The sequence below is a fragment of the Jaculus jaculus genome, chromosome 8 (assembly GCF_020740685.1).
Source record: "Jaculus jaculus isolate mJacJac1 chromosome 8, mJacJac1.mat.Y.cur, whole genome shotgun sequence".
NCBI classification, from domain to species: Eukaryota; Metazoa; Chordata; class Mammalia; order Rodentia; family Dipodidae; genus Jaculus; species Jaculus jaculus.
In genome coordinates, this window is record NC_059109.1 from 94,990,432 (window position 1) to 95,004,943 (window position 14,512).

Here is a 14,512-nt window from a genome sequence, read left to right on the forward strand (position 1 = left end):
TCAAGCATAAAAATCTGGATTAAATGATACCATAAAACAAATAGCCCTAATAGACACCAACAGAACATCCCATTGAAATGCTGCAGAATACACATTCTTTTTAGCAGCACATGAAATTTTCTCTAAAAATAAATCATACATTATTAGGACAGAAAGCAAATCTTAACAAATATAGGAAAACTGAAATAATCCCTTATATATTATCTGATCACAATAGAATAAAACTACTATTCAACAGCAAGAGAAACTACAGAACATTTATAACCTCATGGAAACTAAACAACACACTGCTGAAACCAAGAAAATGAAAAATTCCTAGACTCAATGATAAAGAAAACACAGCATACCGAAACCAATGGGAAGCAATAAAGGCAGTTCTAAAAGGGTAGTATATAGTCCTAAGTGCCTATTATAAGAAATTAAATGAGCTGGAGAGATGGAGTAATGGTTAAAAGTGCTTGCCTACAAAGCCTGATGTCCTGGATTTGAATCTCTAGTACTCATATAGAACCAGATGCACAAAATGGCACGTGTATCTGGAGTTCATTTGCAGTGGCTGGAGGCCCTGGTACACCTATACTCACTCACTCTGTCTGTATGCTCTCTCTCTGTCTCTAACATAAATAAAGACAGATTTAAAAATAAACTTAAGAAAATTAGGGCTGTAGAGATGGCTTAGCAGTTAAGGAATATGCCTGCAAAGACAAAGGACCTTGGTTCAATTCTCCAGGACCCATGTAAGCCAGATGCACAAAGTGGTGCAAGTTTCTGGACTTCGTATGCAGTGGTTAGAGTCCCTGGCATGCCCATTCTCTCTGTCTTTCTCTCCATCTCCCTCTCTCTGTCAAATAAATAAATAAAATATTTAAAAAAAAAGAAAATTAGGAAGGTCTCAAATAGCTTAACGCACACCTTGGAAAATGAAGAATGAGACAAACCAAATATCAGGAGACAGACACAAGATCAGGGCAGAAATTAATGAAATAGAAACAAAAAGAGAGCAGTGGAGAAGTAGGGGAGATCCAGAATACCCAGAACCTGCACTGGCTGGCAGAAGCTGCTATGGCGGGGTGGGTCTGCATGTCAGACTGTGATGGTGGCACTCGGCCTGAGCCACAGGAAAAGCCAGGCGAGGGGAGTTCCCACTCACAGCAGAGCTCTCCAAAAACTCAAGAAACATGAAGGGAGAGCGGCAGTGAACAACGGAGGAGCAGACCACAAGGTAGAAGAACATGTGGAACAGTGGGCATACTGAGCAGCATCGGCACCCTCCCCTTCCCCACCACCAGTGCCCAGTCTGGAACAAAGCAGCAGTCCAGGGACCTGGCCACGCCTATTGAACTGACAGAGCACTAAAGAGGGACCCAATCAAGAGCGCAGCTGAGACCAAAATCATCCCAAAAGGTAACTGGGATTACACCAGGTCAGTACCCACCTAATAAACCTGGTATATATGCCTGAAGCAGAAGTGCTAATAGCACCTTCAAATCAAGATAAATTATATGTTAAATAAGATGGATGGTCAAATTTTCCATTCTTAAATAAGCTGTATTTTGGGCTTGTTATTTGTTGCTTCTTGAATTATACTGGCTTTGTTTACTCTTCTGTTATACATTAGGTAAGGATCTCACCTGGTCACAAGCTGACTTGGAACCCTCTACAGACCAGAAATCGTAACCACCTTGTTGTCAAGATTAAGGGAGTGGGTGAGGCACCACACAGCCTAAGGGACAGACAGCCGATCTGGTTGTCATAATACCTACTCTTGGATAAATACTCTGAGCTGTCTTTCCTTGACAGTGTACGTTGTTTAGCTAAATTTTAGAATCTGCCTGTATTTTGTTCCTCTTAGCCTACTTGAATACTCTCATAGCAGGCACACTCAACACCTAGTCACTTTTGCACATACTCTGAGAGTCTTCAGAGCCATACCAAGCACCTTAAGCTCCTACCCTGAAGATATATAACAACAGATTAATTGATACATCTCATAATACCCAGCTAACTGGAAAATCCAATCATTAAATAATCCAAGATGCAAAAATATATACATTATAATACAAGAAACACCAAAAATCAAGACAATATAAATCCACCAAAAATTAACACATCAGAAATGACCTCTAGTGAGAACGATTTGAGGAAATGCCTGAAAAAGATTTCAAAAGAATGATTATAAATATGATCAAAGAACTCAAAGAAGAATTCAAAGGACGCAAAAAGACAGGACACTAATTTATTGAAATAAATAGGTCAATACCAGACATAAATAAGGAAATAGAAATAATAAAGAAAAACAAGTCAGAATTAAAACAAATAAAGAACACAGTTAATGAAATAAAAAACTGTAGAAAAATCTCACCAGTAGAATGGATGGAGAGGACAGAGTATCTAAGCTAGAAGACCAGGTGGCAGATCTAATACAGTCCAACAAAGAGAAAGACAAACTAATAGAAAAGTATGAATGGGAATTCCAAGATATATGGGACACTATGAAAAGATCAAACATAAGAATTCAGGGCATAGTAGAAGGAGAAGAATTTCACTGCAAAGGCATAGTTGGTGTCTTCAACAAAATCATAGAAGAAAACTTCCCCCAAATTGGGAAAGAGGTGCCAATGCAGATACAGGAATCCTTTAGAACACCAGCTAGACAAAACCTGGAAAGAACCTCTGCTCGCCATATTATAATCAAACTACCAAACATACATATCAAAGAAAAAATATTGAAAGCAGTCAGAGAGAAAAATCAAGTTACCTACAAAGACAAGCCTAACAGGATTACAGCAGATCACTCAACACAAACTTTAAAAGCCAGAAGGGCATGGAGTGATGTATTCCAAGTTCTGAAAGTTAACAACTGTCAACCAAAGTTACTTTATCCTGCAAAGCTATCCATTCAAATACACAGAGAAATAAGGACATTCCATGACAAAAACAGGCTAAATGACTATTTGAGGACAAATCCAGCTCTACAGAAAATACTTGAAAGAATCCTCCATGCTGAAGAAAAAGAAAACAACACATATAAGGAACCTAGAAAAAACAAACAATACTCGAAAACTAGTTAACACAAGCCAGCAAAGGTAAAACCAGAAGAAATTAAAAAAAAAAAAAGTGAAAAAGGAATTCACACCTTTCCATAATATCTCTTAATATCAACGGCCTCAATGCCCCAAACAAAACATAGGTTTGCAGACTGGGTTAAAAAGCAGGATCCTTCAATTTGTTGCCTCCAAGAAACCCACCTTTCTACAAAGAATGGACACTATCTTAGGGTGAAAGGTTGGAAAATGGTGCTTCAAGCAAATGGACCTAGAAAAGAAGCAGGGGTTGCTATGCTAATATCTGACAAGGTAGATTTCAGTCCAACATTAGTTAAGAAAGATAAGGAAGGCCACTTTATATTGATTAAAGACACCCTCCAACAGGAGAGCATTACAATCCTAAACATATATGCACCTAACATGGGGGCTCCCAAATTCATCAAACAAACACTATTAGAACTAAGGTCACAGATAACAACAAACACAGTGGTGGTGGGTGACTTTAACACCCCACTCTCATCAATTGACAGGTCATCACAGGAAAAAATAAACAGACAGGCATCTGGACTAAATGAGGTCACAGAAGGAAAGGACCTAACAGATATCTACAGGACATTTCATTCAAATGCTGCAGGGTATACATTCTTTTCAGCAGCACAGGGGACATTCTCTAAAATAGAACATGTATTAGGACACAAAGCAAACCTTAACAAATACAGGAAAATTGAAATAATGTCTTGCATCCTATCTGACCACAATGGAATTCAACTACAAATGAATAGTAATAAAGGTCATAAGCATACACAAAATCATGGAAATTAAACAACACATTACAAAATGATGAACAGGTCAATGAAGAAATCAAGAGGGAAATCAAAAATATTATAGAGTCAAACGATAATGAGAATACAATACACCAAAATCTCTGGGACACAATGAAGGCAGTCCCAAAGGTAAATTTATACCTTTAAGTGCCTATATTAAGAAATCAGAAAGGTAACAAGTAAACGACCTAATGTTTCACCTTAAAGCCTTGGAAAAAGAAGAACAAGGCAAAACAAAAATCAGTAGACGGGAAGAAATAATAAAGATTAGAGCAGAAATTAATGAAATAGAAACTAAACAATCCAAACAATTAATGAATCAAAGAGTTGGTTCCTTGAAAGGATAAACAAGATTGATAAACCCTTAGCAAATCTGACCAAAAGAGAGAGAGGAGAGACACCAGTTAATAAAATTAGAGATGAAAAAGGTAACATCGCAACAGATGCCAGAGAAATTAAAAAAATCATAGGGACATATTATAAAAGCATATATCCACAAAGTATAAAAATCTGGAAGAAATGGATGATTTCCTTGATTTATATGACCTACCTAAATTAAATCAAGATGAGATTAATCACTTAAATAGACCTATAAGGAACATGGAGATCTGAACAATTATCAAAAATCTCCCAACTAAAAAATGCTCACACCCAGATGGATTCACTGCTGAATTTTACCAGACCTTCAAGAAAGAGCTAACACCATTGCTTCTTAAGCTTTTCCATAAAATAGAAAAAGAAGGAATTCTACCAAACTTCTTGCATGAAGGCAACATCACCCTGATACCAAAACCAGGCAAAGATAGACAAAAAAAGAAAATTACAGACCAACCTCTCTCATGAACATAGATGCAAAAATTCGAGAAAATATTGGCAAACAATACAAGAGTATATCAAAAAGATCATTCACCCTGACCAAGTAGGCTTTATCCCAGAGATGCAGGGATGGTTCCATATATGTAAATCAATAAATGTAATAAAATATATAAATGGATTTAAGGACAAAAATCACCTGATCATCTCATTAGACACAGAGAAAGCATCTAACAAATCCAACATCCCTTCATGATAAAAGTCCTACAAAGACTGGGAATAGAAGGAACATATCTCAATAAAAGTTATTTATGACAAGCCTATAGCCAACATATTACTAAATGGGGAAAAACTGGAAGCTTTTGTGCTAAAATCAGTAACAAGACAAGGGGGTCCACTGTCCCCACTTTTATTTAATATAGTACTGGAAGTCTTAGCCATAGCAATAAGGCAAGAGACACACACAAAAGGGATACAAATTGGAAAAGAAGAAATCAAGTTATCATTATTTGCAGATGACATAATTCTATACATAAAGAACCCTAAAGACTCTACTAGCAAACTGTTGGAGCTGATCAAAACCTACAGCCATGTAGCAGGATACAAAATAAGCACACAGAAATCAGTAACCTTCGTATATGCTAACAACAAACACACAGAGGATGAAATCAGAGAATCACTACCATTCACAATTGTATCAATAAAATAAAGTACCTTGGAATAAACCTAACCAAGGAAGTAAAGGATATCTACAATGAAAACTATAAAATGCTCAAGCAAGAACTTGCAGAAGACACTAGGAAGTGGAAAAACATCCTTTGTTCCTGGATTGGAAGAATCAATATTGTGAAAATGGCAATCTGACCAAAAGCAATCTACACAATTAATGCAATCCCCATCTAAGTTCCAAAGGCATTTTCATGGATATAGAAAAAACAATCCAAAAATTCATTTGGAATCACAAAAAACCTTGAATATTTACAATAATACTGAGCAACAAAAATAAGGCTGGTGGTATCACCATACCTAACTTTACCCTATACTACAGAGCCAAAGTAACAAAAACAGCATGGTACTGGCACAAAAGCAGACATGTAAATCAATGGAACAGAATAGAGGACCCAGATATAAGTCCAGGTAGCTATAGCCACCTGATATTCGATAAAAATATTAATAATACTCATTGGAGAAAAGACAGCCTCTTCAGCCAATAGTGTTGAGAAAATTGGATATGTATCTGTAGAAGGATGAAAATAGATTCCTCTCTCTCTCCATATACAAGAATTAAGTCCAAATGGATTCAAGACTTTAACATCAGACCTGAACCTCTGAAACTGCTAGAGGAAAAAGTAGGGGAAACCCTTCAACATATTGGTCTTGGCAAAGACTTTCTGAATACAACCCCCCCCCCAATTGCTCAGACAATAAAACCACAGATTAATCACTGGGACCTCATGAAATTACAAAGATTTAGTACTGCAAAGGACACTGTTAATAAAGCAAAGAGACAACCGGGAAAACATCTTTCACAGCTATATATCTGATAGAGGATTAATATCTAGGATATACAAAGAACTCAAAAGTTAAATAATAAGAAATCAAACAAGCCAATTAAAAAATGGGCTATGGAGCTAAAGAGAGTTCTCAAAAGAAGAAATATGGATGGTGTATAAGCATCTAAAAAATGTTCTACATCCCTAGTAATCAGGGAAATGCAGATTAAAACTACATTGAGTTTCCATCTCACACCTGTCAGATGGGCTACCATCATGAAAACATATGTTCATAAATGTTGGCGGGGATGTGGAAAAAGAGGAACCCTTCTACACTGTTGGTGGGAATGCAATCTGGTCCAGCCATTGTGGAAATCAGTGTGGAGATTCTTAAGACAGCTAAAAATTGATCTACCATACGACCCAGCTATTGCAGTCCCAGGCATATATCCTAAGGACTCATCTCATTTCCTTAGAAGGAAGTACTCAACCATGTTTATTAGTGCTCAGTTTATAATAGCTGGGAAATGGAACCAGCCTAGATGTCCCTCATCTGATGAGTGGATAATGAAGACGTGGCACATTTATACAATGGAGTTCTACTCAGCAGTAAAGAAAAATGAAGTTATGAAATTTGCAGAAAAATGGATGGATCTGGAAAGGTAAGTGAGGTAACCCAGGCCCAGAAAGCCAAGTACCACATGTTCTCTCTCATATGTGGATCCTAGCTACAGATGATTGGGCTTCTGTGTGAGAAGGAAAAAACTCAATAGCATAGGCCAGTAAGCTAGAAAAGAGATATAAAGGGGAAGAGAAGAGAAGGGAGGAGGGTACTTAATAGGTTGATATTGTATATATGTAAGTAGAAGAATAGATTAATGGGGGTGAAAAGGCCCAAAGTGAGGTCAGGAGAGGAGACTGAGTAAAGGAAAGAAGGAGGGAGGACTAATCAAAATCTGAAAGGATATAAATAAATCAAATGGAATCCTTCAGTTTTGGGAAATGGGACACTCAGGAGCTGTAGATCATTGCTAGAAAATTTTCAGTGCCAGGGATGGGATACCTTCCAGTGAGTTGTTGGCCAGGGAGGTCCCTGATGCCCCCAAAACATTATAGGCCATTGCCGAGGGCCTTGGTTTCCCACCAGGAATCGATGGTAAGACTATTGCTGACAACTTCACATACTTGGGCTGCAAAGCCACTGAGAAATCCTGCTGGAACTGAGCTGATAACCTCCTCCATGTAGACCACCTGACAGAAAACTGGAAGAAGCCATTCTATATGCAGTTCAATGGGAGAAAGATACACCACTAGTGAAAATACTCAACAGTGGACACTGCAAGCCCTATAATTGGCCAGCCAGGCTAAATGAGCCAATGGGTGCAAGAGTGGCATGTCTGTCATGTTGGAAACCAACTGCCTTCCAATTGGACTGGAGGCCCACTCGAATACATCCCTGACACTGAAAACTTAAAACAGGGGTAGTCATGAGCCCTAAGTTTGTAACATCTGCTGATGTCTGGATAAGTGTATATACTATGCTTATCAAACTGCCCAGTAAGCACTTCTCTTAATAGTCATATCTTTATATTAATGCTACTCTCACTTTGGATAGAGAATCTTCTCTTTTCAGATGGCAGTGACCTTGGGACAACTCTATCATAGTGCTGGAAAGAAGTGACTGGAGTACCGAGTAACATCTCAATCACACCTTTCCAAGGCTCAGGGTCTAATACGGAAGAGGTGGTAGAAAGAACGTAAAGATCCAAAGGAAGGGTTGGACTCCTTACAACGTGCTCCCTCCAGACACAAAATTGGCCTCGATATCCATGACCTCATAGAACCTGATACTACCTACACAAGACCATCATAAGAGGAGGGAAGGATCATGGCATCTGAATAGAGGAGAGACTTATTGACATGGGGAGTGGATGTGATGGAGAATGGAATTTCAAAGGGAAAAGGGGGGGGAGGGTATTACCGTGGGACATTTTTTGTAATCATGAAAAATTTTTAATAAAATTGAGAAAAAAATAATAAAAAATTTAAAAAAAGAAATTTAAGTTGAAAAAGAAACAAAAAGATATAATAAATCTATGATTCAGAGTTGGTTATTTGAAAAGATAAGCCAGATCAATAAACTATAAGTGAAACTAAAAGAGAAAAGTCACTAAGAGGTGAAAAAGGAGCCATTTACAACAGATACTGGTTAAGCTGAGAAAACTGTAAGGGCATACCGTAAAAACATGCATACCACTAAACTGGAAAGTCTAAAAGAAATGGATGGATTTCTAGATACATGTGCTCTACATTAATTAAATCAAGATGAAATAAACTAAAACTGACTTGTAACAAGCAAACCTCCCAACCAAAATGTGTAGGACAAGATGGATTTACTGTTGAATTTTACCAAATCTTTAAGGAACTGACATTAATGCATCTCAAACTATTCCAAGTTGAATGTGGTAGCACATGCTTATAATCCCAGCATTTGGGAGGCTAAGGTAGGACTGAGTTCAGCCTGGGCTACAGTGAGACCCTGAATTGGAGGTGGGAGAGAGAGAAACAACAACAACAACAAAACCACACACATACACACACACAAAACACAAATATTTCATAAAACAAAAAAGTGAAGGACCACTATTACATTCCTCGTATGAAGCCAGTATTACTCTGATACCCAAATCAGGTAAAGCCACAACACAATACAGGAACATATCATAAAGAGTGTAAACTGGGATGGGCGTGGTGGTGCATGCCTTTAATCCCAGCACTGGGGAGGCAGAGGTAGGAGGGTCACCATGAGTTCATGTTCAAGACCACCCTGAGACTACATAGTGAAATCCAGGTCAACCTGGGCCAGAGTGAGACCCTACTTCGAAAAGTCAAAAAAAAAAAAGTGTAAACTGGTACAGTCATTATGGAAAGCTGTGCAGGTTTCTCAAAAAAATTAGAAATAGAACTAACAAATGACCCAGCTCTACCACTCCTGGGCATATCCCTTAAGAACTCTATACTTTACTAGAGATACTTGTTCATCCATGTTTATTGCTGCCCCATTCATGACAGCTAGGAATTGGAATCAACCTAGATGTCCATCAACTGATGAATGGATATTGAAGATGTAAAGAAAATAGAAATTATGAAATTTGCAGAAATATGGACAGATCTGGAAAATATACTAAGTGACGTAAGTCAGGCTCAAAAAGACCAAGACCACATGTTCTACCATATGGTCCAGTTCTATTACCCTCGACATAGGCCCTAAGTACGCTCCACTATAGAGATACTTGCTCATCTATGTTTATGCTGTTAGAATAACAATTAGAATAGCCAGGGACAATCAAGAAGCCATGAGCATTTGATAGAGGGAAGACATATAGGAAAGAATAATAGATACAAAAACAGATGGGTAGAATACCAGCTGTGCGAAGGCTTAAGTATAGTCAGGAGGAGGATGGGAGATATGATGGGGATGGTTAACTGAAACTAATCAAAAAAGCTATATGGTCTCTAATTGGCCTGGAGGTCTGCTCCATAGGAGGGAATACATGCCTGATACTGAAAACTCATAACGAAGTAGTCATGAGCCCTAAGGGTGTAACATCTGCTGGTATCTGGCTAAATGTATATACTATGCTCACCAAACTACAGGGTAAGCACTTCTCTTAATGTTCATACCCATGTATTAATGCTACTCTCATTTTTGGTCAGAGAAGCTTCTCTTTTCACATGGTGGTGACCTTGGGATGACTCAGAAGGCACCATAGTGCTGAAAAGAAGTGAGAGAGGAGTGTTCAACACTAAAATATCTCTATCACACCTTCCAAGGTTTCAGGTCTATTGCAGAAGAGGTGGCGGAAAGAATGTAAGAGCCAAAGGAAGGGTAGGACTCCTTACAACGTGCTTCTCCAGACACAAAATGGCCTGGATATCCATGACCTCACAGTGCCTGACACTACCTACACAAGACCATCATAATAGAAGGAAAAGATGATGACATCAAAAATAAAAGAGACTGACTGAGAGGGGGAAGGAGTATGATGGAGAGTGGAATTTCAAAGGGGAAAGAAGGGGTAGGAAGGAATCACCATGGGTTACTGTCTCTAATTATGGAAGGTGTCAATAAAAAACAAATTAAACCAATTTATAATGACAAAAAAAGCTGTATAGGAAACTTCATAAGCTAAATAAAAATTTGTAATTTTTAAAAAGAATTTCAAAGCCAGGCATGGTGACACATGCCTTTAATCCCAGCACTCAGGAGGCAGAGGTAGGAGGATCACTGTGAGGACATCCTGAGGCTACATAGTGAATTCCAGGTTAGCCTGAGCTAGAGTGAGACTCTACCTCGAAAAAGAAAAAACAACAACAACAAAAAAAAACAACAAAAAAAAAAAGATGTTGAGCAGGATTAATGTAAATATATAATGCTGTTCCCAGAAAATAAAATAAATAAACAAATAAAAATAAATTCAGGTTAGGAAAGTACTTATAGTATAGTGTTGGTGGTACAGAGGTGAGCATAGCTGCCTTCTAAACTTTGTAGAAAGACTAAGAATTAGATTGGGTTTTCTATTTAAGTTATAGCCAAAACACTTCTGTTAACTATCATTAAAAGGATCAGCAAGTACCTTGTAGCTCTTCTTCTATCTCCTCTTCATCCTCACTAGAGGAAGCTAAGTAGGCCTGAAAATCCATTTCCAGAAGCTCTTCTTTTTTAAACTTCCTGTTAAGTGTTGTGATTCTGTCATGATCAGTCTCATCCCAAGTGATCTCCACCTTTCAAAGAAGGATGAGAATACAACAAACAGAAAAATAAAAAGGTAAGCAACTCTTATTTTCTTTTTGTTTTTTGAGGAAGGGTCTCACTCTAGCTGTTTATTAGTCATGTCATTCATGTCCTTTTTCTTTTTACTTTCTTTTTTATTTTTATTTTTTGGTTTTTCAAAGCAGGGTCTCTAGCTGAGGATGACCTGGAACTCACTACGTAGTTGCAGGGTGGCCTCAAACTCACGGTGGTACTCCTACCACTGCCTCCCGAGTGCTGGGAGTGGAGGCGTGTGCCCCCATGCATGCTCACCCAACTCTTGATTGTTAAAATTATATTGTTAACGTTTGTGTTTATCAGTAAGTTAAAAAGTTAAGGATCATTAATGTCTCTCCTCCAAACAATACAGGCTATTGTCAATGCTCTTTGTGGTCTGTTGGACACAGGCAGGGCCCTGGGTTAAAGCAATCCTAAACTGCCTGACATGAGGGCCCCAGGCTATGGAGAGGTGGCAGCAGCCTGAACCACAGGTCATATCTCTGAGATCAGAAAGGCAGGGGAGCTCCTTCCCCCATTCTTGGGGGTTGCAGTGAGCCATGAGCCCCCCCCTCAAAAAAAATCTCTGACAGAGATTGGTAGGAAGTAAGGCCACTCCCTGTCCAAGGAGATACCTAGACATTCAGATGAGACTTAGGCTTTGCCCATAACCCTGTGACCTTCGGTCAGTTGCCTAGGTAACTCCTTATATGGTATCAGCCAGCACCTTTGCAAAGTCCATTCCCTTATACCATTGCCTACATGATGGAATGTATGTCCTCATATGCTAATTAGGCATCAGCAAGCAACCTTGTACATCCAATCCCCTTAGGATCCTCAACTGCTTATAAAACCCATTTTCCTACTGATTAAGGAGTGGTGACTCCCAAAAGTCTTGTCTTTCATGTGCTCACCACAACAGTGGTTGCCTGGGTGCATTTGGGGTGGGGGTGGAGGGTTGAGCGGTCTGACCTGGAGGCAAGACCCAGGGACCCACAGTGGTCTACCAGAACTAGATGGCAGGACTCTACTACCGAAGACAACACATGCCTGGGCTGCAGTACACTGAGAAATCAAGCTGGAGCTGAGTTGGAACCCTTTTTGTTGACTATCTGTCAAGATGCTGGGAAGAGCTATGTAGCCTGATGTGGGGGGGGGGGGAAACTACCAACAGTTTTAACCAACAGTGGATCCTGAAAGAACACATCTGTCTAGACAGGTAAAATGTGCCAACTGGTGCAATGGTAGCATGTCTGCTCGAGGGGAAGCCAACTTCTCTTTGAATGGATTTAAGGCCCACTCCATGGGAGGGAATTCCTGCCTAGTACTGAGAATCTAATCAAAAGCCTTTGCCTGGGGAGGTCATAAGCTTTAGGGGGAAAGCTACTACTATTGTCTGGCTAAATGCATATATTATGCCCACAAAACTGCCCTCTAAATACTTAGGTTTACGGTCATATGTTAATGCTATTTCTTGCTTTTCTTTAGAGAAGCTTCTCTTTTCAGATGGCAATGACCACTGGGAAAAATCAAAATTCATCAAAGTGCTTAGAAGTGACAGTGGAGTGTCAAGGCTCAGGGACCATTGCAGAAGAGGAGGTAGAAAGAATGTAACAGCAAAAGGAAAAAAAGTGCTTTGCAATACTGTCTTTTAGAGATAAAGTGGCCATGGCATTCATGACTTTATAGTGGCTGATGCTACCTACACAGTGCCTACATAATAGAAGAGGATAAAAATATCAAAATAGAAGAGAGATCATTGGAAAAAAGGCTTGTCAATTAAAACAAAATGCTACTAGCTACTGATTGATGATCTTGGATCCAGTGGCTTGATTAACCTCTCATGTTAATTATTTGAATATTCTCTAATACACAGATATGACATCTGCAAGTAATTACAACCATATTTATCTCATTTTAATCATTACATCTTTATCCATTTATTTTGTCTTTTCACATTGGCTACAACTTCCATACAAAGACTATTTGGGGGTGATAAGATGACCCAAGTACAAGTACATAATAATGAAGCTATTTTGTAAAGTTGAAACGTGCTAATAAAAACTCAAGTTAAAAACATTTCCAATTATATAAAAATACAGGTTGTCAATAAGAAATTTTAAAAAGTTAAGATATGTTTTAAAAAGTACATGAATAAGCCAGGCATGGTGGCACATACCTTTAATCCCCAGCACTTGGGAGGCAAGGTAGGAGGATCGCAGTGAGTTCGAGGCCAACCTGAGACTACACAGTGAATTCCAGGTCAGCCTGAACTAGAGACCCTTCTTTGAACCCCCCCCCTCAAAAAAGTACATTAATGGTATGACTAATAAACAGTGTACTATTCAGAAGAAGAGAACTATTTTCATTAACTTTGTTCTTCTTTCAAATTCTCTGCTATATACAAGATACTCCATTATCGAGAGTAATAATGAACATGTGGATGAACTGCTGTGGAAAACAAAATAAGAGCATGTACTGGCAGAAAGTTATTGTTGGGTTGGAGATATGGCTTAGTGGTTAAGACAACTGCCTTCAAAGCCTTAGGAATCAGGTTCTACTCCCAGGCCCATGTAAGCCAGGCATACAAGGTGATACATGCACACAAGGTGGCTCATGTGTCTAGAGTTTGACTGCAGTAACTAAGGCCCTGTAGTGCCAATTCTCACTCTCTCATTAAAAAAGAATAAAACAATTAAAAAAGTATTGCTATTATCCATCAGTAAGAAGACTTTTTTCAATATTTTATTTTTTAAAAATTTATTTGAAAAGGCAGAAAGAGAGGGGGAGAGAATGGGTACACCAAGGCCTCCAGCTGCTATAAACAAACTCCAGAAGCTGGTGCCACCTTGTGTATCTGGCTTAAGTGGGGACCTCTGGTTTTGCAGACAATCATCTTAACCACTAAGCCATCTCTCCAGCCCAGAAGATTTTTTTTTTAATATATACATTTGTTTATGTTTGTGTATGGGTATGCCAGAGTCTCTTACCATTACAAACAAATGCCCATCTGGCTTTATGTGGGTTGCTGGATAATTGAACCTGAGCCTTCGGGCTTTGCAAGAAAGCACTTTTAATTTCTGAGCCATCTCTCCAGGTTTTTTTTTTTTTTAATTTTTTTTTTTTTTTTTAATTTGAGAGGGACAAACAGAGAGAAAGACAGATAGAGAGAAAGAGAGAATGGGAGCGCCAGGGCTTCCAGCCTCTGCAAACGAACTCCAGATGCGTGCGCCCCCTTGTGCATCTGGCTAACGTGGGACCTGGGGAACCGAGCCTCGAACCAGGGTCCTTAGGCTTCACAGGCAAGCGCTTAACCGCTAAGCCATCTCTCCAGCCCTCTCTCCAGGTTTTAAAAAAATATATTTTTATTTTTTTATTTGAGAGAGAGAAAAAGAGGGAGAGAATGATTGGATGTGCCAGGGCCTCCACATGCTGCAAATGAACTCCAGATGCATGTGCCACCACATGTGCATCTGGCTTGTGTGGGTCCTGGAGAATTCAACCTGGGTCCTTTGGCTTTGCAGG

At 39.0% G+C, this 14,512-nt stretch overlaps 1 protein-coding gene across 2 annotated transcripts in view; it reads right to left on the reverse strand.

Moving 5' to 3' along the window:
- Positions 1-14,512, reverse strand: part of Esf1 (ESF1 nucleolar pre-rRNA processing protein homolog) — a 91,179-nt gene that overhangs the window by 51,743 nt on the left and 24,924 nt on the right. For both annotated transcript variants that reach the window (XM_045156249.1, XM_045156250.1), the window contains exon 8: positions 10,815-10,962. In XM_045156249.1, coding sequence (XP_045012184.1) covers positions 10,815-10,962 — 148 coding nt within the window. The remainder of the gene's footprint in view (positions 1-10,814; positions 10,963-14,512) is intronic.